At 41.1% G+C, this 19,438-nt stretch overlaps 1 protein-coding gene across 1 annotated transcript in view; it reads right to left on the bottom strand.

Annotated features, from left to right (window-relative positions):
• Positions 1–18,898, bottom strand: part of LOC139656458 (leucine-rich repeat transmembrane neuronal protein 4) — a 34,004-nt gene extending 15,106 nt beyond the window's left edge. The window contains exons 1-2 of the mRNA XM_071534050.1: positions 18,868–18,898; positions 16,766–18,306 (exon numbers count right to left, since the gene is read on the bottom strand). Coding sequence (XP_071390151.1) covers positions 16,766–18,306; positions 18,868–18,898 — 1,572 coding nt within the window. The remainder of the gene's footprint in view (positions 1–16,765; positions 18,307–18,867) is intronic.
• Positions 18,899–19,438: the final 540 nt, after the last annotated feature.

Genomic DNA, 19,438 nt, shown 5'->3' with positions numbered 1-19,438 from the left:
TAGTGAAGACCAGTAGTGCGCAGCGATGGGGAGACACAACATCCTGCTGCACTGAGCAGACTCAGTCAAACCAACTCACAAAGTCTATCAACAGAGCAGAGCATCAGACCCACTGAGACAAGAATAAGCGAAAAATCAGCCTCACCAATGCTGAATTAGTAATCAAAATAATTAGACTATTCCTGGAGCAAACAAAAAGTGTACAAACAAGCAACACACTCTCTCTCTCTCTCTCTCTCTCTTTCTCTGTATTGCGGATCTGCGTGTGACAAGCAGTGAGAACACCAGCAGACTGACTGAGGGACACAAACACACCCGCCCACTTCGCATCTGAGCTAAATGAGAAAAGACAATCAAGTTATTTTCAGCTTAATATGTTTTCTCCATGATTATAGGTATGCTACTAAAACATCTTACTAATACTGAAAAAAATTGCAAGGAACAAATATTAATTTCAAACATATTATTGATGCTTTGTCGAATATGGTATTGTTATGGTACGGTGTTGGAACATCCTTAATGTCAAGTCAGGCAGCGCCATAGTGGAGATTCTCAGCTGTGGCTGAGCCTCTTTTAAAGAAACAAAGTTTAGATCCTCTTGTTCTTAGCAATTTTAGACCTATTTGTAAGTTACCTTTTCACTTAAGGTTTTAAAGAAAGTAGTTTCTCCTCAGCTGATTGCGTTTACAAATAATACCAGCACTTATGGCAAGTTTCAGTCCGGTTTTAGAGCCCAACATAGCACCGAGACTGCTCTTGTTAAAGTCACTAATGATGTACTACTTACTGTGAATGGTGATTGTTCTATTTTAATCCTTCTTGATACGACTGCTGCTTTTGATGCAGTCGACCATACGATTTTACTCAATTACCTTGGAAAATGGATTGGCACACAGGCACCGTTGGTATGCTCATACTTTACCAGCTGGCCTTTTTGGTCTGGTCTTTTTCAGCGGTTATGGGGAATGCGTCTTCTGAACATCTTATGTCTGGTGTTCCCCAAGGTGCGATGTTAGGTCCCTTATTGCTTTCATCTGCTTCCCTTAGGTCACATAATTCGCAAACACAATATATCCTTCCATATATGTGGATGACACACAGCTATATGTTCCAGTAAAAAACTACATTAGTGCTAGTTTCAAGCTTGCCACCTGTTTCGTCTGTGAAGCTGACCAATAGCAGCTTGCATCAAAGCATCAAACCCAGGTATATCAATTGTAAGCATTTTCTAATCATTTTCAGCATCCAGGCTAAGCTGATGACATCATCACACAAACAATAAAAATCAAGAAGACCCAAGGCAACCTGCTTAGGCCTATACATGATTTTTGTCTCAGAGGGGGTGAACTGCCCCCTCCAGCCCCCCCAAAAAGCATTAACAAACGCGCTCTCTCTCTCTGTCTCTCTCTCTCTCACACACACACACACACACTCACACACAACCAAGTGCCATATCATAGAAGACATACACACAAAAGAAAGAAAGAAGCAAGCAAACAAGCCAGAAAACAAGAGAAACAGAGAGAGAGAGAGAGAGAGAGAGAGAGACATATCATCTTTCATTCAGACCTATTTTCATATTGAGCTTACACTACTCAACTTATACTATGCTTAGGGTTTGAAAAACAACTGTAAAAGTAATAATTCTAACAAATAAAATGAATGCAACTAAGATGTAAAGACTTTAGAACTTAGAACCTTAAAGTTGATTGGCGCATCACTTTGCATCAATGCCTCTACCTTGAGTGGGGATCAGACTACAAACCCCATTCTCAGCAAAATATTTTGCATTGTCACAGTCCATTTAGCCAACAAGACTGATGTTAATCAGAGTACTATATATAGTTGACTGCAGAAATCATCCAATAATGCATCATGTCTAGAATGTCATGTGAACCGGATGATTTGGTGTTTTTGTAATAAAAGTTACATTTTAAACTGCAAACGCTACATGTTTTGAGACTCCTGTTTAACTAAGGCTACTACTAAAAACTGTCCCTGTATTCAGAAAAGCTTGAGACATATTTTTCACATAAGAAACTCTTGTGCCTGCTCAATCAAGGTAGATCAATCAACAGAATGCCTGCAACAGAAGCAATAGACTCTACAATAAAATGTAAATGAATCACCCATATAAAAAAGAAATACCCCTGCACATTCCAATAGACTATAACAAGCAGTAACTTTGACATAAACTAAACAGCCTGAATACCAGAGAGAAAGGTCTATGCCTCATCCATGACTTCCAGTGGCGTCAGTGTTTTGTTGACACTGCCATATTGACTCCCAGAAAAGCATTTCACAGACTCTACAACAAGAGACCATGAACTAAAGGAAAGATATTTAAAAAAAAGTTGAAGTTCCAGGAGAATGTGACCCTTACACCGGGTTCAGACCGCAAGCGTAAGCGCTGCGAAGCGCAGCCAGTTTCCTTTCGGCGCCCATGTTAACCGATTTGACCGTTCAGACCGGGTGCGCCGCGCCGCGCCTCGGCCGGCTCGCGATCTGGAGCGCCAGTTTCAGCGTCTGGTCTATTTTCTCCGCGAGCCGCGGCGCGCATTTCACAGGAAAACACCACAGAAAACACTATAGATGGTCATATCTCCATTATATCACCACAGAATCACAAATATATTAAATGATCAACTTACCAGGGTCTTCACTGTTGTTGTTGATGAATCCATCTGCACTGATGCAAGTTTTAAATGCAACACATTGTAGGATGATGATCTATCTGGTTTTGAATTATCACTTGTCTTTTGAAAATTGTGTCTGTTATTGAGTTACCACAAAAGTAAACAAGGATACATGTTTAGGTTTGTTTATTTATAGGCTACTTAATTTATTTAGGCCTATATGTCATTATTTAAAGAGACAGAGATAGAGAGAGGAGGAAAGAGAGATATCTAGGTCCCCTAGGCTTTCCTAATTATTGCCTGATCACAAGTCACGACTCTTGCTGAGAAAACAAACAAATAAACGTGACAGCTTTGATATGAGGGAGTTTGTGAAGAAAGGGGGAAATTAAGAAGATGGAAAATATAAAGTTCATCCCAGATGTGGAAAAGTACAGTGAGCTGTCAGCAGTGTTTCTACAAGGACAGCAGTGAACAGATGAAGCTTTGGTGGCTGTTGGTACACAGTGTCAGCAGCTACAGCCTGTTTCCACGGGGTTTTCTCCTCCTGTAGAGCAGAATCGCTTGGTGACCGGCGCAGAGAAATGCGCGTCTGGTGTGAACAGCCAGGCTCCTGCTCACGCGTGAATTGACGCTTCGCGGCGCTTACGCTTGTGGTCTGAACCCGGCGTTACTCTACCCAACATCGCTGACACCAAGAAACACTGTGGATAAACTCCCCGGTCACATCTCTCTTTATATAATTTCTCCCCATCATTCCAACACAGTTATTACAACTGACAACACAACATATGACAGGCATAATAACCAGGCGGCCAACAACAATGGCACTAAACACACAGCAGTCGGTCCATTTTGAAGTAAAGAAAGTAGAGGAAGCCTAACTGCCACAGATTTAGTGAATGAAAGTGAATGAGCATCCAAAATGAATGGAAGTCAATGAACACTGTCCCCAAAATATGTCCTCCTTATGGACGAGCCAACATATATTCTGCCTTACAGATGTCAACATTTTCTCCAGCTCAGTGACAATAGTATGAGATTGTTTTATTTCGCCCTCTCATTTCCATTAATCAGCTGCAGCCTAACCTTGGTAATCTCTCAGCTAATATTAAGCCTGCTGCTAGAAACCTGGGGCTGAGTTTTGATTCAAACTTGCGCTTTGATGATCAAGTTAAGAAAGCTGCACAGTCCAGTTGCCTCCAGTTGAAAACCATCAGCAAAATAAAGTCTTTTTATATCATTTCATTTAAACTACTGTACTTCTCTTTATTCCTGCCTCAGTCAGAATTATTTCTCCAGGCTACAGAATAGGTTTCTAACTAATGTAAGAGACCATATTAGCCCTATTTTAGCCTCACTACACTGGTTGCCTGTAAATTTTAGAATTGATTTCACAATTTTATTTGATCACCTTCAAGGCTTCATCTCTGAACTTTAAATCCCCTATGAGCCAAACCACAGCCTGAGATCCTCTGACAGGACGCTGTTACTCATTCCAAAATCCAGGCTGGAAACAACATTTGATCAGGCCCTCTATTCCACCGGTACTGTGGAACAAGCTGCCCGAGGAGATCAGGCAAGCTTCTTCAGTGTCTTCTTTTTTAAATCACTCCTAGTAACATAGACTTGCTTTTACTTATTTTATCATCTGTTTATTTTATTATTACTGTTAGGTTTGGTTGTTTCTATTGTTTTCCTCTCTGTTTTGCGGTGAAGCATTTTGTAACTTTGTTTCGATAAGTGCTCGTTTAGTAGCCTATTATTATTATTATTACCATTATTATTACTATTTCTTGGCCAACAGTAGCTGTGAGCTGTGAGCTGATTGTGTTTCTTAACGTACAACTTGGCTGTCTCAACAGAATTGAATGGACATGGTTAATTTCTATGCTGTTTTTGACTGGGAACTGATAATTTCATCGCTGATACATCTGATTGATTTTGTGTTTGGATAATGTCAGCTTGTTAGCTAGCTAACCATCTGGTCAGCTATCTGTCTTGTTGTAAACACTTCTTATTTGGGCACTAACTAACATATCTAGTAGAAGCTAGCGTTAGTAGTGGCTAGTAGTCGCATGTTAACATTAGCACTGGTTGTTTTGCTAAATTAGCGTAAATCAAACTAACTCACTGTTTTGGCGTGGAGACTAGGCTGAATTCAGACAGTTTAGTGTGTTACAGTAATCTACATTTGGAAATCTACCTTATCAGGCCAACTCCTCCTCCCAAGCTATTTTAACATCATATGCCCTCGGCGGCGTCTTTATGGTCACGTATATTGTCTTGTGGTGATTCAGCACCTCCTGCACAAGGATATCAGTTTCCTCTTGGGAGGAGTTCTTGTGGAGGAACCAGTGGCCTGTCCAGGCCATTTTGACTGGGGTGGCCGAGGTGGGGCATAGACTCAAGCAAGGGTGGCACTCTGTGCAGCGTTTAGGAAGGATGTAGGCAGGTCCCAGGCCAGAATTACGAATTCTGAGTCAGAATTCTGACTTTAAACTCAGAATTCTATCTTTTTTTCTCAGAATTCTGACATTAAATTCAGAATTCTGACTTTCTCAGAAATCTGAGATTAATCTCAGAACTCAAATACATTTTTCATATGTGGCCCTAATCCTCTTCCATACAAGGCCCAGGTTGAAAACAACCAGAATTATCAGGCATCACTGTCAACTGTATGCATATAAAAAAAATGTAGCTAACTAACTAACTAACATTACCTCTTGGTTTTTATCTTCAGGTGCGTGCTGCATTTTTCTACACCGAATGCAGAAATGCACTTGCTTGATGGTCCCACCTCTAACATGGCCATCAGCCAATTATAACTCAGGATTTTGGGGTGGCACCTGGGGTGGCCAATCAGATTTCTGGGGTGGCCCTGGCCACCCCCTAGACACGCCCCTGGGAGGAACCACTCCAGACTGTTCTCACTATCACCAAATTGTCAGAGTGCAGTGGTGCAGAGTGCACTCCTTTTAAAGGGAGGGAAAAGAGGTGATTTGATTGATCATGATTGAAGTCAGGCCCACCGCACCTACTGATAATGTATTCCAAACCCGTTTACAACTGCACCGCAGGTGTGCCACGCACCTCTGGCCATGAAATTACCAAAAATTCGAGTCGCCGCTTGCGCCATGCACCTTTAACTGCGCTTTGCACCATGCACCATTGATTCACAACAATAGAGCCTGTAAGTCAGAGTTCTGCTTGCCCCTAGTATTGTTTTACTGGCCCAGCAGGACAAAATCAAAATAATAGAGCAGCAGCAGTAACACAAACCTACAGTAAACCAGAGGGGAAATTCATGACACTGATAAATCTCTCCATTTAGCATCTTTCCAACACATTAATGAGACATGATGAGGGGGTGTCAGCTAGCCGTTTTGCCAACATACAAGCTAGTTGCTGCTGGCCCTTGTTGTGGGCTACAAGTGTCTGTTTGCAGTAATTGTCAATTCCTTCAAAAAAGTGAGCCAGCTCGAGCTGCCTTACTCGGAAATTGCTGACAAACGGTACAAATGATACAGAATTGATTCATCATTTTCAACCCAGGGAAACTGTTACTTCCACAATGAAAGAAAAAGCCTTTCTTTCCTCACTTTGTAATTTGAAGTACCTGCCACAATGTCCGCTCCCCACAACTCCCCGACTAACTCAGACGAAGGCTACTGATAATGAATTGTTGTGTGTGTGTGCGTGTGTGTGCGTGTGTGTGTACGTACTTATTTGGTGCTAAAACAAGCTGTCGAGAGAAGTCAAGGCATGCAAGACTACAGCAGCATGTGTGAGTCTGTATCTCTCTGACTTGTGGGTTGACGTGATGCATATTCAACTAAATGCTGCTGCACATAACTATTCATATCAGTAGCCTTGTTTTCTGCTCACTTGAGACATCTCAATGCATGAGGCTCTTCCTTGACAACTTCAAGTGTGCAGTGGCACAGAGATGTCATCCCAAGTTAGAGTATAAAGAGATGTGTTACAAAGTGCTATAGTGCTATTATAGTGCTACAGTGCTTTCATAGACACAATCTGGTTGGCAAAACACAACCACTAAAAATGCATTGTGGGCAATAAAATGTCCTGCAGGTAAAATAGCTCCCATCATACACATTGATTCCATTATATCCTTCCTGAGAACCTGCAATCTAAAGCAGGCTGTATAACATACTGTGCACTAGGTTTGTAGTCTAAAAGTGGTCAATTTTGATTGATTAGCTTAGATAGCACATCGCAAAAACAGTTTTGGGTCAAAAGAAAGACTCTTTTGAAAATATGCGTCCCAACAAAAAATGTTTGAAAAATCCATTGCTGTAGAGGACAGTGTCTGTGCAACACAGTTAAATAATTGCTAAAAGAAAAAATGTTTTGACAGGTGGGTGGAAAAAATGAGAAAAGCACTTCTGGAGCCACGTGACCTCCCAGCTCTGCACAATGCCACCGCAGCAAGCTCACTCTTCTACGCTCTATGGAGATGGGGATTGACTAAGTTCCAAGAGTCGCCAAAAACAGGGAGGTTCCAGTGATGTCAAACATGCATGGGCCGGGCGATCAATACAAAGTCCTGATCTCCAATTGATGAAATGCCTCTCTTCTTGGCTCCAAGGATAATCTCACCCACTGATTTATCTGTGGTAAGAACGCTTTGCAGAACATGCAATATTGATCTCTCTCCACTTTGTTCCAATTTCCTTCCATTCACTCGTGTGTTTGCAACTCCCGCTGCTACATTTGAGCAGGATAACATCAAACACACGAAAATCACATTAATGTGGTGAGGTGAAATGATAGCATTTTGCATCGGTTGACAAAAACCTTAAAACGTGTGCAGCACTGTAGAAAAGTCAAGCTACTAAGCATCAAATCACTCACATTTCAAATCACATTTTAAGAAACGTGAAGTTTTCGAAATGTGTAAGTGATAAGATTCTGCTCCTCCATTTGAAATCTGTCTCATTGACAATATTACTATGGTTGCATCATCAATGGCAACACTGTGAACATTCTGATGGTGAGAAAAAAAATCCTCTTAAATGATAAGATCATAACTTAATCTCAGAATCAGGGTCTACATTAATCTTGTCTATCTGCCAAGATTAAATTGTCAGTCTATCTATCTATCTATCTATCTATCTATCTATCTATCTATCTATTTTATTTTTATATTCCAAGTTCTGTCTGAAATCTGTTCAGTGCACATCCAATCCTAACAGTATACTGTCTGCACCACATGCTGTAGATACTGTACACTGCAAATTTCAACATGCTACATTCATCAAATCTCTGTGAAGTCCAACGGCTGTTGTGTGTCTAGTGGCATGCTGCTACTGTTTTACGTGAATGGTCAAATTCACTACCATGTTGCATTGTGAGAGAAATGTTAAATGTGTTTAATAATATTTGGCTGATGTCTACTCAGTCAAAGCTGGAAAGCATTTAAAATTTTGAGTACTGAAACACCCCTATGATCAGAACGCATTACACGCCTTTCAGATAGGGCAAGTAAAAATACTCTGCAGAAACAAAGGACTGACCCATTTGTTCAATATAAAAGGGATACATTGGCACCCAGAGCAGAAATGCAGGGGTGATTTCCTCCTCTGCCTCCACCTGTGAACAATACATGTCACAACAAATGATACGGCAACAAATATCCAAACATCTCTAGCGCACACACTGCCATATTCACACAGAAGTGATGTGTGACAGCGACAACATTTCATTCCTTGAGTCTATTTGCTCAGATTGCTAGGCGAAGGGTGTGGAATGATTCAAATTTAACGATTCGATTTAGATTAAAAGTTTGTCGCTTTTGAAGAGTGAGTCTCTGTTCTTTTTAAGAGGTTTTGTCTTTTCACAAATATCTTTGTTTTGGTTCATACCCCGCATGCTGCAGATCTCAATAGAAACCAAACAATACAGTTTCACAGCCCACTGTGTGGGCTGAAAGCACATGGATTGTTGCATCAGTAAATACAAACATACATATACGTCAGTCCAAATCTATACACATGATCGCCTAATTATATACCTACATGCTACAACCTGACACACATGCTTATATACCTAAAAATGTACACACACACACACACACACATATAAACAAATAGACACCAGTTAACTGACAACATAAATTGTATCTGCGTATTTATTTTCTATCTGATAAGCCACGCCCACATTGAGCAATCACAGCCAAATTTGGTATATAGACAAAAACTTGGCCCTCGACCACATACACCACATTTCAGAACATTTGGTCGACCAGATTTGGAGAGATCATGTTTTGGCATTTGTGGCTTATAGAACACTCTTTTACATGTGTACCAAGTTTCATGATGATTGGACAAAGTACCATCAAGTTTTGACCCATTTTGTGATGTGCCACAAATGCTAGCAACTCTATTGGTTAAGAACAGTCAAAGATATAAAAAAAAATCTGTTACATTACTGTGTACTTCAGTCTTAGGCTTGAAGAAGCCTTCTATAAAAAAAACGAAAAGAAAAAAAAATTAAAATGGTGGACCATGATGGTCCAAGAGGCAAAGTTGTAGAACAACAATAGCTGGATGTGTGTGCAAAGTTTCATGTCTCTAGCCTGACCCAGTCTTTTACTGTTGACCGGTGGCTACAGCGCCACCATCTGGAATATTACTGTCATAATTGCTTTGGCCCCTCCACAATTAGCTGCACAATCTAAAGTTTGAATGGAGCTGATATCTTAAAGTATGTTGAAGTTATGCAAGTCCAAAATGTTGCGGAAGAATAAAAAGAACTACATAGGTGTGCAAGATTTCAGCCCACCAATTTTATAAGTTACGTAAAACTACAGATCACAGAGTCTACTACAGATCGCAATGCCTACAGATATTGCACATCCAAAAAGAACTTCTGTCGAAAGTCTGAATGAGAAACATCTCAGGTTAGGCTTTTTTTTTTTTTGGGGGGGGGGGGGGGGGGGGGGGAATCTCACCCCACGCATGCAGCTGCCTGAGAGGATCTTCACACCAACTCATCCTCCGAGCGGATAAGGCAAAGAGAAGAAGCTGGCAGAGACGCTGTATCATTCTCCCTTCACTGACTCACTCACCATTGCTTCCCATCAGACAGCAACAAAAACACAGACTGAGAACTCATATAGATGAAGGCGTTTTACTTTCCGGGGATATCGCAATGTGATTCATGGGGTAAAATACAATATTATATCAAAATTCCTCACACTGGAACAAAAAATGAATGAATCAGCCAACAGGTAAGTGTGCCGTGGAAGAGCCCCATTCCTGTGCACAGATGAAATTAACGGTCCAACAACTTTCTATGGCATGTAGTAATGTGCCAAGTCAACATTTCATTCCTTTTTTGTATCACTCTGTTTCCTTTTCAGTGAATGAACGCGACACAGTAGACAAGATCTACAGTATCTCGGTCAAATAGACTTAATACCCATAATTAAATGAATCATAACAAAATGAACAACTAAGTAGGCACTAATTGCCTGGAGCTGAAAAATTAATGTTGCTGCTGTGACTGTAAAGCAGCATAAAATGTTATGCCCAAATATTTTCGCAAGTTATATTGTTTGCTCTGTCTGTACTTCCTGAAAGTGGTAAATAAGCTGTCAAGCCCTATTAAAGAAGAGGTGTCACTGATTGAACACACAGAAGCTTAAACTGAAGCACAACAGTATAGGAATCAAGGCCATATGATCCCTAAAAACCAAGGGGGACGTGTCTGATAGACTTTGGAATTACTGACCAAGAGATATCTGTAGCCTTAATAATATAGGATTAAAATTAATATATCATTAAGATTTTGTAAAGTTATTACAAACAAGTATTTACAGGATTTCTCCAAACCGTCCAGGGAAGCATTCCCCTGGACTCCCCAAGCATTTGTGCTGATCCCACATTTAAACTAGTTCTTTTGCTCCTCAGCTCCAGTTCAGACTTAATGGAAAAATCCATCCTCCAATACTCTTACACTGTTATCCATTTTCTTATTTTTTGATCAAGTGAAATCATTTATCTTCCCTCAACTCGACTTGTCTATTTCTACTTCAGTTAGTGATCTCCTACATTTCCCAGAATGCTTTTCAACAACCCCCAGAGAGCAGGCGTGAACTTGTTGCATTCAGCTGTGGGTTATGCATGTAAGTGGAGAGATGAATGATGATTTCGTCTTGTGGCTGCATTGCATTCTGGTCTATTGAGACTACTGTCGGTGAAGAGTCGGTATGCACTGGAATAAGAAAAATATACAACCAAACAACAAAACCAATCATCATCATAGCTGTTTTTTTTTTAACAGTGTTACAGTGTTATAGAATGGATTTTCCTTTAGGCTACGCATAAATTGCTCAAATAACACTGGAAATAGACAGTCAAAGCTCTTTGTATTTGGACTTGAGCTGCACAGGTGCTGAACTCTTATTTCGGGCATCCCAAATATTGGAATCAGCTGTTTTAAAATAGTCCATCCTCTCATATCACAGAAACTCCAATGATCCAGCCATATTGCAGCCACAAATAAGCCTACTTGCTTATTTTTATGTGACATGAACTATTCTTTTTAAGTGACAAATCTTCTCTTTTTATATTCAAGACCATTTTGTTCAAGTAATGGCAAATCGGCTAAAAACGATTAAAGCCTGGTACTTTTTAAAGGGCATTTTAAATTTATGACTGTAGTCTATTTAATTTTCACCAGAATCGGGTTGTGTTTTCTATACTGCCTCAATTCCATACCATAATTTAGGCTATAGGGTTCTTTGTTAAACGGTATATGCCTATGTATGGACCCACTTGACTTGTTTCATTTTTATGCAATAACAGGCAAGTTAATTTGATTTTGGGTGTAAGTGAAGGACTAGGTTATCGTCTGACATAAATTGCATATGAGAGAAACATTGATGACATTGTCAATCAATGCTGACCTTGTTTTAGAATGCTAATTTGGAGATTAACAGCATAATGATTTTAATTTCTGCTTTTCTCACCATCCAATGCCATCTTCAGTGAACTCCCTCTGACTATCACTTGCCTGGACAGCCTTAGGCTTAGTCATAGCTTATAGACATCAGTTCATTTTCTATGTAAATAAGTACATCTAACCCAGAGTGAAATTCAATGCTGTCTGTGCTGAAGCGTGGAGGATGAACATCAGTCGGCTGGGCATGTGTCATTGCGAATCATAATAAGAATAATAAAATCCTAAAATATCAATTGAATGAAAGACAAATTGGTAATTTCTTAATTATTATGAAACAACCAGCCATATTCATATGAACGAGCCATTTTAGACTGCGGTCTGGTACTGCACAGAACTCTTGTGTGCATTTCTTCATAATTATGCTAAGTTTGTAGATTTTATTCCACCTCCTCTCAAGAGCAGATATAACACCTCTAAAAAGAGCTTCTGTCAAAAGTCTGAAATATAAACATCTCAGGACACGTTTATTTTGGGGAAATCTCACACAGCAGCCTGAGAGGTGTTTAATACCAAAGACAGGTCTGAAGTCAGAATATCGCCATCTGCATTTGTGGTAATGACAAGCCATTGCGCATTTAACTCATCTTGGATCACAGTCATGATGGGAATGACAGGCAGTATATAAATATCAGCTATGTAACATCTAATTCATCTGTGCAAATTCTACGCTTAAAAAAATCAACTTTGAAACATCACCTGTTTTAGAAATGACAACTCTATGAAAGTTTGTTTCTTAGTGCAAATAGATGTCAGAATTCAAGTCCTTTATATCAAGAAACCATTTTCAGCCGGTCTTCATTAAGTGAATGCTGAAGGAGTTGATCTTATTGACAGTTATGTCAAAATAGGAATTATACTCTTGAACAACTAAAATAATAGTTCACTGAACTATATTGGACCTGTTGTTTTGATGAGCAATTAATTTGGCTTGACTGCAGTAAAATAGTAAAAAAAAAAAAAAAACATCTCAAAATAAAAGAGAAAAACTTCCAAAACTATTTATATATATATATATGTATGTATATATACATATATATATATATATATATATATATATATATATATATATATATATATATATATATATCACCTTGGAACAGGTCCCTAGCGTAGCATAGCACCTTGAGCTAATGAGGTGTGGTTGATCATATACAGAAGTCTATTGAAAGTTTTTTTTTATATTACCACTTAAAAACAGCAAGTGCTACATCTCAACACTAAAAAATAATATAGCAGCCACTAGAAAAAGCAGTCAGATAACTTTTCCTCACTTCTCCCTTCATTATTTCAAGTTTTAAGGCAGTAGCCAATTCACTTCAAAGGCAGTTGGTTTCCTGCTCATTTGCTGCAGTCGAGTTTGAGTCAAGTTGACCAAAGCCCGGTTTTCACAAAATCATCAGTTATGATAAAAATAAACTAGTTCTGCCGCTAATCGTCTTCCTCTCCATGGATTGTGGCCCTGCGGTCTTGCTTGCAGTGAATAACCTATGTTCTTTTTTCTTATTAATTGGTAGCTATGGGCAAAGGCTGTGTGTGAATGTGTTACATAAGAAAGCAATGGGATATGTGAGGTGCCAGGTCGCCAGACCAGACAGGGAGGGAGATCAAGGAAAATGAAAATAGGAAGAAATATAGATTTTTGTCAATTTGCTTTTCTATTTTTCATGTTTTTTTGTTTTGTTTTTTTCTTTGCTCTTTGTCTTCAATTGTTTGTTGTTCTGGTGAGTCTTGGTAAAATCTGTCTGTCTAGTTGCTCTTTCAGTCTTTCCATCAAGCCTGTGAAATGAAAACAGTAAAATCATATATGCTAATTATGTGGCTAGCTCACCTTTATTTCCCAAGTGAACAACAAACACTGTAATAAATTAAACTCATGTACTAAACAGATGAAGGACAAGCTGGCATCTATTTGGCAGCTGGCAGTAGTTTTGGATTGCTGATCATCTTTATGTCTTGAAGACAAGGCTCATACTACAGCGCCTAGGAATTAGACAAATGTTTGCTGAATGAAATGCGCCCACAGCTGCAATATTGGTCCTAGGCAAATACTTATAAGGGCCAGCAGTTTTTAATATAGCCAGGATGGGGACATGGGGTCTCACATTCTAAGTGCAAATGTATGAAAAGATGAAAACAACTTGGGCACATGTTTTGGGCTAGTGCTGACTTAAATTAGTTTAAAAACTAGCTTGCTCTTCAGAGTCTTAAGGTCAAAATGCTCTCAACTCTTTCAGCTTGGTGGAAAGTGAGTCAAAGTAAACCTCTGCTGTATAGTCTGTATTTCAGAAGGTATTTGCATCAGTCACCCAGAGGTGCCAGTAGTTGCAGATCTCCCTGTCTCCTCGTTTCTTCTGCCCTCTTGCTGCCCACTATAATTTTCTATGGGCAGGATCTCCTCACCTTGTTAATGCTAGCAAATTCTACCCAAGTACAAGAACCGCCTTTGGCTGAGATGATGGGATTTTCATTTTGATATTTTCTGAACTAACTTTGCAGCGGCTGTTCTGTGGGTGGACAGCAACTACTGCAGCTGCTCTATGAGTAGAGAAGTGGATGGCATACAAGGGAGCGAGCATTTTTTTGGAACCATGTGCCGCAGACCGAAGCCCAAGGAAGACCATGGAACTGCACAGTGCAAAGTGTTCATCACAATTTACATTCAACCGGTTTAGCTTGCAGTCTCGAACCCAACCAGCTGAGCTGTGCTGGAAGAAATCTACAGAAACAATTTAACTCCAAGTCTGTTGGCCCGGGCATGTGCAAAAGATAACAGGCTTCAATTGCAAAGCTCATTCTCCTGATTGAAAATGAAGCTAATAGCTTAAGTGCTTGCTATCTTGAATAGCTCAAATAATGTGCTGGGGGATCAGTGGGTTAAGGCGGATACTGTACAATGTGCTTGTGACATTGTGGGTTTGAACCCCTGGAGCAGCCTTTTTCGGATATGCCATCTCTCTCACTTTCATCTTTCTTGACACTCTCCACTGTGTGCCATCCAATAAAACTGAACTGCCTTCATATATATCAGAGAAGAATGTGCTGCACTGCCTGTATTGTGATGCAAATAGCTCTAGACAACATCATCACACAGCATGGGCCCTTTTTTGTACTGCAACATGCTGAATTTTGACGCATTTAGTTACATGCCTGAGTAACAGAACACTCTGTCTGATCAGGACAATTTAGATGCTATTGAAAGATGCAGCAGTTTGAAACAGTTTTGAAAGTGTAAATGCACCATTCTAACCTAAATGCACCCATAAACACGGATAGTGGTTTACAGAGTCATTAAATCGCTTATTCTATGAAGATATGTCTCCTGTTGTACTATGTGTTCTTACTTTGCATTGCGGTGTTTGGCACGAAATGTAACACACATACAAAAAAAAATCCTATTACATTTTTAACAGCTCAGGCTGCTCCCCTGAGCTGTAGAGGGCAAGGAATAACAAAGCTGAGGGAAGTCTCGGCTCCTTACCTCTGATGGGCTATTAGTTATTCTAGCTAGCAGAAGCCCCATTAGGTCTGCCATTTAATGCTCCCACGCCACATTCTCACATGAAAGCTACAAGATTGATAAGCCGACCGTCTCACCTCAAGCTTCCCTTGTATTTGAGAAATGCTCTGCCACAGATATTCTGACAAAGAGCTGATTTAGCTACCTGTGTACTTCATATTATCTGACATTACTGAAAACAGTGAAACATATTTGCGCTTGCCCCTCCACTGGCTTCAGTGGAGAACACAGCGAGAAAGTCAGCGGTGCTACAGTGCATTCCAGTACACAAGCTGCCACCGACGTCTTAAAAACATATTTCACAAAATGATTTATAGCGTCCACGTGGAATATAGGAAATGAGCTGTGTGTCAGTGTGAGATAAAACGTCTTGTCTGAGCTGTGCTGACAGGTACAATGGAGGAGAAAGATGTCTCCTGTATTCCACGGCATGTCTGGTTAGTTCGACAAAAGGAGCCTTGAGACAAAGGTGCAGCAAAGATTCTAGTGACACTACGTCTTTCCCAGCACAGCATGTCCTGTTAATCACACTTTACTATACTGCCAAATGAAAAAAGCTGCTGGACAGGGGAAGATAGATGCATAGCATTAGGAAAAAAAGAGTACACAGGCAAAAAAAAAGTGCCTAATTAAGCATGAGCAAATTGATTAGTCTTTCTGTCAAGACTTTCTGTCTCAATCCCTTGGTGCCGTACAGTGGTTCAGAGTCAGTCATGTAGAGGAGCTTCAGGACAAGAATTTCAATTTGCACACTTTAGGATGAGAAGTTTGCATAAGAGTTACTTCTGAGATTAAGCAAAATAGCATAATGCAATTTGAACACGATTGTGTTATTGCAGTAGTATACAAAAGCAAAATGGAAATCAAGGCCAAATGCATAATTTATCTCTTATTTGGCCCCAGGCCTTTACGACGATATTCAGGCTGTGCTGACTGTTTGAACCTTGTAAATTAAACTAATGAATAAAAACTTAAGTACTCTATGGCTACAGGCAGAAAGAGAGAGGGAGACATATATGATCAGTGAGAATGACTGCAAATAATTACATAGATTATACAGGAGCAAAACAAATATCAAGTCTCACATGACTCATGTATTTGCCACAGATGAAGCACTGCTGTTGTAGCAAACACACAGGATAGGAGAGACCACCTGCACAGTGACTTGATCCAATAAATTTTTATCATTCCATTCTGGACAGCAAGCCATTTGTGAATAAGTAACTGTCTGACTGAAAATGCATAGATCCATCAATGAGCTCTGAGGATGGCAGGAATGAAAGATGGGCATATTTTATATATAATGTATCTGATGTAAGTTTTGCACTTCATCTTTGTGACTGGAACCCAGAAAGGTGTGCTGTTACTGCAGTTTCAGCTAATGGGAATCGTATTCTCACTATATCACTATAAAACTACATGATTGAGAACAGCAGCTGGGTAATCGTATGGAATTGAACAAACCCAGCACAATACAAGTCACCATGCACTGACCATCACCTCCTGATCCCACAACAGACAAGACCAGAGGAGAAAAAAACATATTTTTTCTCCGCATATTATTAGAAAATTTACCTCTCGTGCCTCGCAGTGGAAATGGATTTTTGGAGGGCAACGGTCATACCTCGCATTCTCTGGAGCCTGAGATGGTGTATGTGTAGGGTCCTGTCCCATTAACCAGCACATCCATAGTCTCTGAGTGTGTAGGCTTGTAGTCCACATAGTACTCTTGCAGTGGTGAGTTAAGGGAGCGCTCAGTCTCCCGCGCCTTTTTCTGGCGCTTTTTAACCATGGAGCGCTGCTGAAGCTGTTTGATACTGCTGGGATAGCGCTTCCATGACACATAGATAACCAGCAGAATTATAGCCACAGATAAGAGGAGGGCCACGCTACCGGCTATGATCTTATGGAAGGACACATACTCAGTGTCTGGCAATGGGATGGTGGGGGAGACCTCAGAGGGAGTGGGGGAGACCGTCCTGTTCCAGATCAGCTTCTTATCCACCACAGACTGTGTGGGAAGAGGCGGCAGCTCAGGTTGAGACGGGGAAGTGACAGCAGACGTAGTCGAGGCAGCGGGGGCAGGTGTTGCTGCACAGATATTAAGAGTCTCCACCACGTCATTGACTTTCTCTCCTTGTGCCTCCTTAGGGCCCGCACAAATCATAGTGGACTCCTTGTTACCTTTGAAGGCCCTCAGCCAGGCCACCAGGGGACACATGCTCGGGTTACAGTACCACACATTACCAGCCAGACTGATGGTGGTGAGGGAGATCCAAGCTTCCACTGTCTGCTGAGAGACATTGGTGAGCTTGTTGGAGTCCAGGTTCAGAGTCTGCAGATTGGGGAGGCATTGGAATGTACTGGCATCCAGCACTTGGAGCTCATTTCCTGAGAGGTCCAGCTTTTGCAAGGACGTCCACATCCATGGCAGGCCCTGGGTTATAGATTTGATACGGTTCCACTGCAAATAGAGCGCTCTCAGGTTAGTCAGGCGGGGGAAGTGAGCGAAATTTATCTTCGAAAACTGGTTGTGCTCCAAATGAAGCTCGATGAGCTTAAGGAGTCCGGCGAAGGCGTTACGTGTGAGGCTCCTCAGCCTATTATAGCCAATATCAAGAAATTCCAAGTTGCGGCAGTCCAGGAAAATTCGCATTGGGACAGTTTTTAAGGAATTTGACCTCAAGTGTAGACTAAGTAATTTCCGCAGACCCTGGAATTGGCTAGGCTGGAGAGCCTGCAATTTATTGTAGGAAAGGTCAAGGTTACGCAAATTCGGGACATCGTGGAAAGTGTTGTTTCTTAGCTGTGTGATCTTGTTAGAGCTGAGAATCAGTTCTTTTAGCCTCCGGATCCCATGGAAAGCTTGGCCGTCCACAGCGTTAATGTAGTTGTGGTCGAGGTACAGCCAAACCAGTTGACTCAGGCCTGAGAACTGCCGTGCTCTGAGGTTCACCAGGCTGTTGTAACGCAGGGAGAGGCCCTGCGTTCCTACAGACACATTGCTCGGCACGTCACGGAAGGCATTGGATTCACAGTATATTATTTTCCCATCACATCTACAGCTCTGGGGGCAGGGACGCTCCCGGATGCCGCTCGGAGCAGCAACCAGCCAGGCGGGCACCAATGCTGTGAATACAAGCCATTTGAAAAGCACAGGGAGTCCTGCAGAAACACAGAAAAGTGATAGACTCAGGAAAGAGGAAAGAACACGGGCCAAAGATAGGCTAGAATAGCATAGGAAATATAGATGCAATAGAATAGAACAGAACAGAACAGAACAGAACAGAACAGGACAGCACAGAATAGAAGTATTCAACTGTATCAGGGAAGCAAATGCAGTAATTCTGACTGTGTTCTAAGGTTATTGCATTTGTTAACCAGAGAGGATTATTTGCAGACTAGGCAGCCCACTTAATTTGCATTCCTGTGTTCAATGCAATTCTGTGTTCAGACTGAATACAGCTCTACATCCATTATCACTGTCAAACAAATATTCTTGGGACATGGGAACAGTGATTGATAACCAAATGCACCAGGCACGATCTGTCAAATAGTTGGTGAAAGAAAAATCCCCGCCAGATCTCACAGCCTGCAGTCATCATTCATAAGCTGCAGGGTGCAAAGAAACCAGCAGCATTGGCTTTAAGTGGTTAGTAATTAGGCAAACGACAAGGACTGTGCAGAAATGTAGGCTTAGTAGCCTGCGGAACAGTATGTACATACCCATATTTGCGCGGTGTCGGCTCCTCCTCATGTTTAGGGCTCTCTGTTGCATGCGTCCCAGGTCCACATGTTAGACGCACTCCGCGTTTAGTCCAAATAGTTGGACACGTACCCAGGACGCCCAGCTACACGGAAAATACGCACTTTGCGCCGTGGCCAGAGCCGCTTTGCGCACAGCCGCACGCACACCTGTCGGAGATGCGAGGAGCTCCTGAAGGTGTGAACCAACCCTTGACTGTAGTTTCCTACGTTACCGAACAACATGAGCCTGATTATGCATATTTCAGGCTGCGATCCAACAAAAGCCCTTGGACGGACGCACTCAAGCTCATAGCCTGACGATAATTATTTACCTCTTGTTTAGTTGGTTGTAAAATAGATTTTAAAGACGCATCCGGAGTCGCCAATTGTTGAATTTCATTGGTATCAAAAACACTGGCATAAAAGACATTGGCAACCGATCAAGTGAAGAAATTTGAGAGGAATACTTGTGGTCCGAAATGCGTCAAGTTGAATGAATCCCGAGTCAAATGTGGAAAAGAACGGGACTGGGCGCAGTCTGCTGTGGATT

This window comes from Centroberyx affinis, unplaced genomic scaffold, assembly GCF_046629955.1.
Source record: "Centroberyx affinis isolate AG114_WGS23_722 - 3 ecotype Tasmania unplaced genomic scaffold, CSIRO-AGI_Caff_v1 ptg000168l_1, whole genome shotgun sequence".
Taxonomy (NCBI): Eukaryota; Metazoa; Chordata; class Actinopteri; order Beryciformes; family Berycidae; genus Centroberyx; species Centroberyx affinis.
This window is presented reverse-complemented; position numbering and strand designations above follow the sequence as displayed.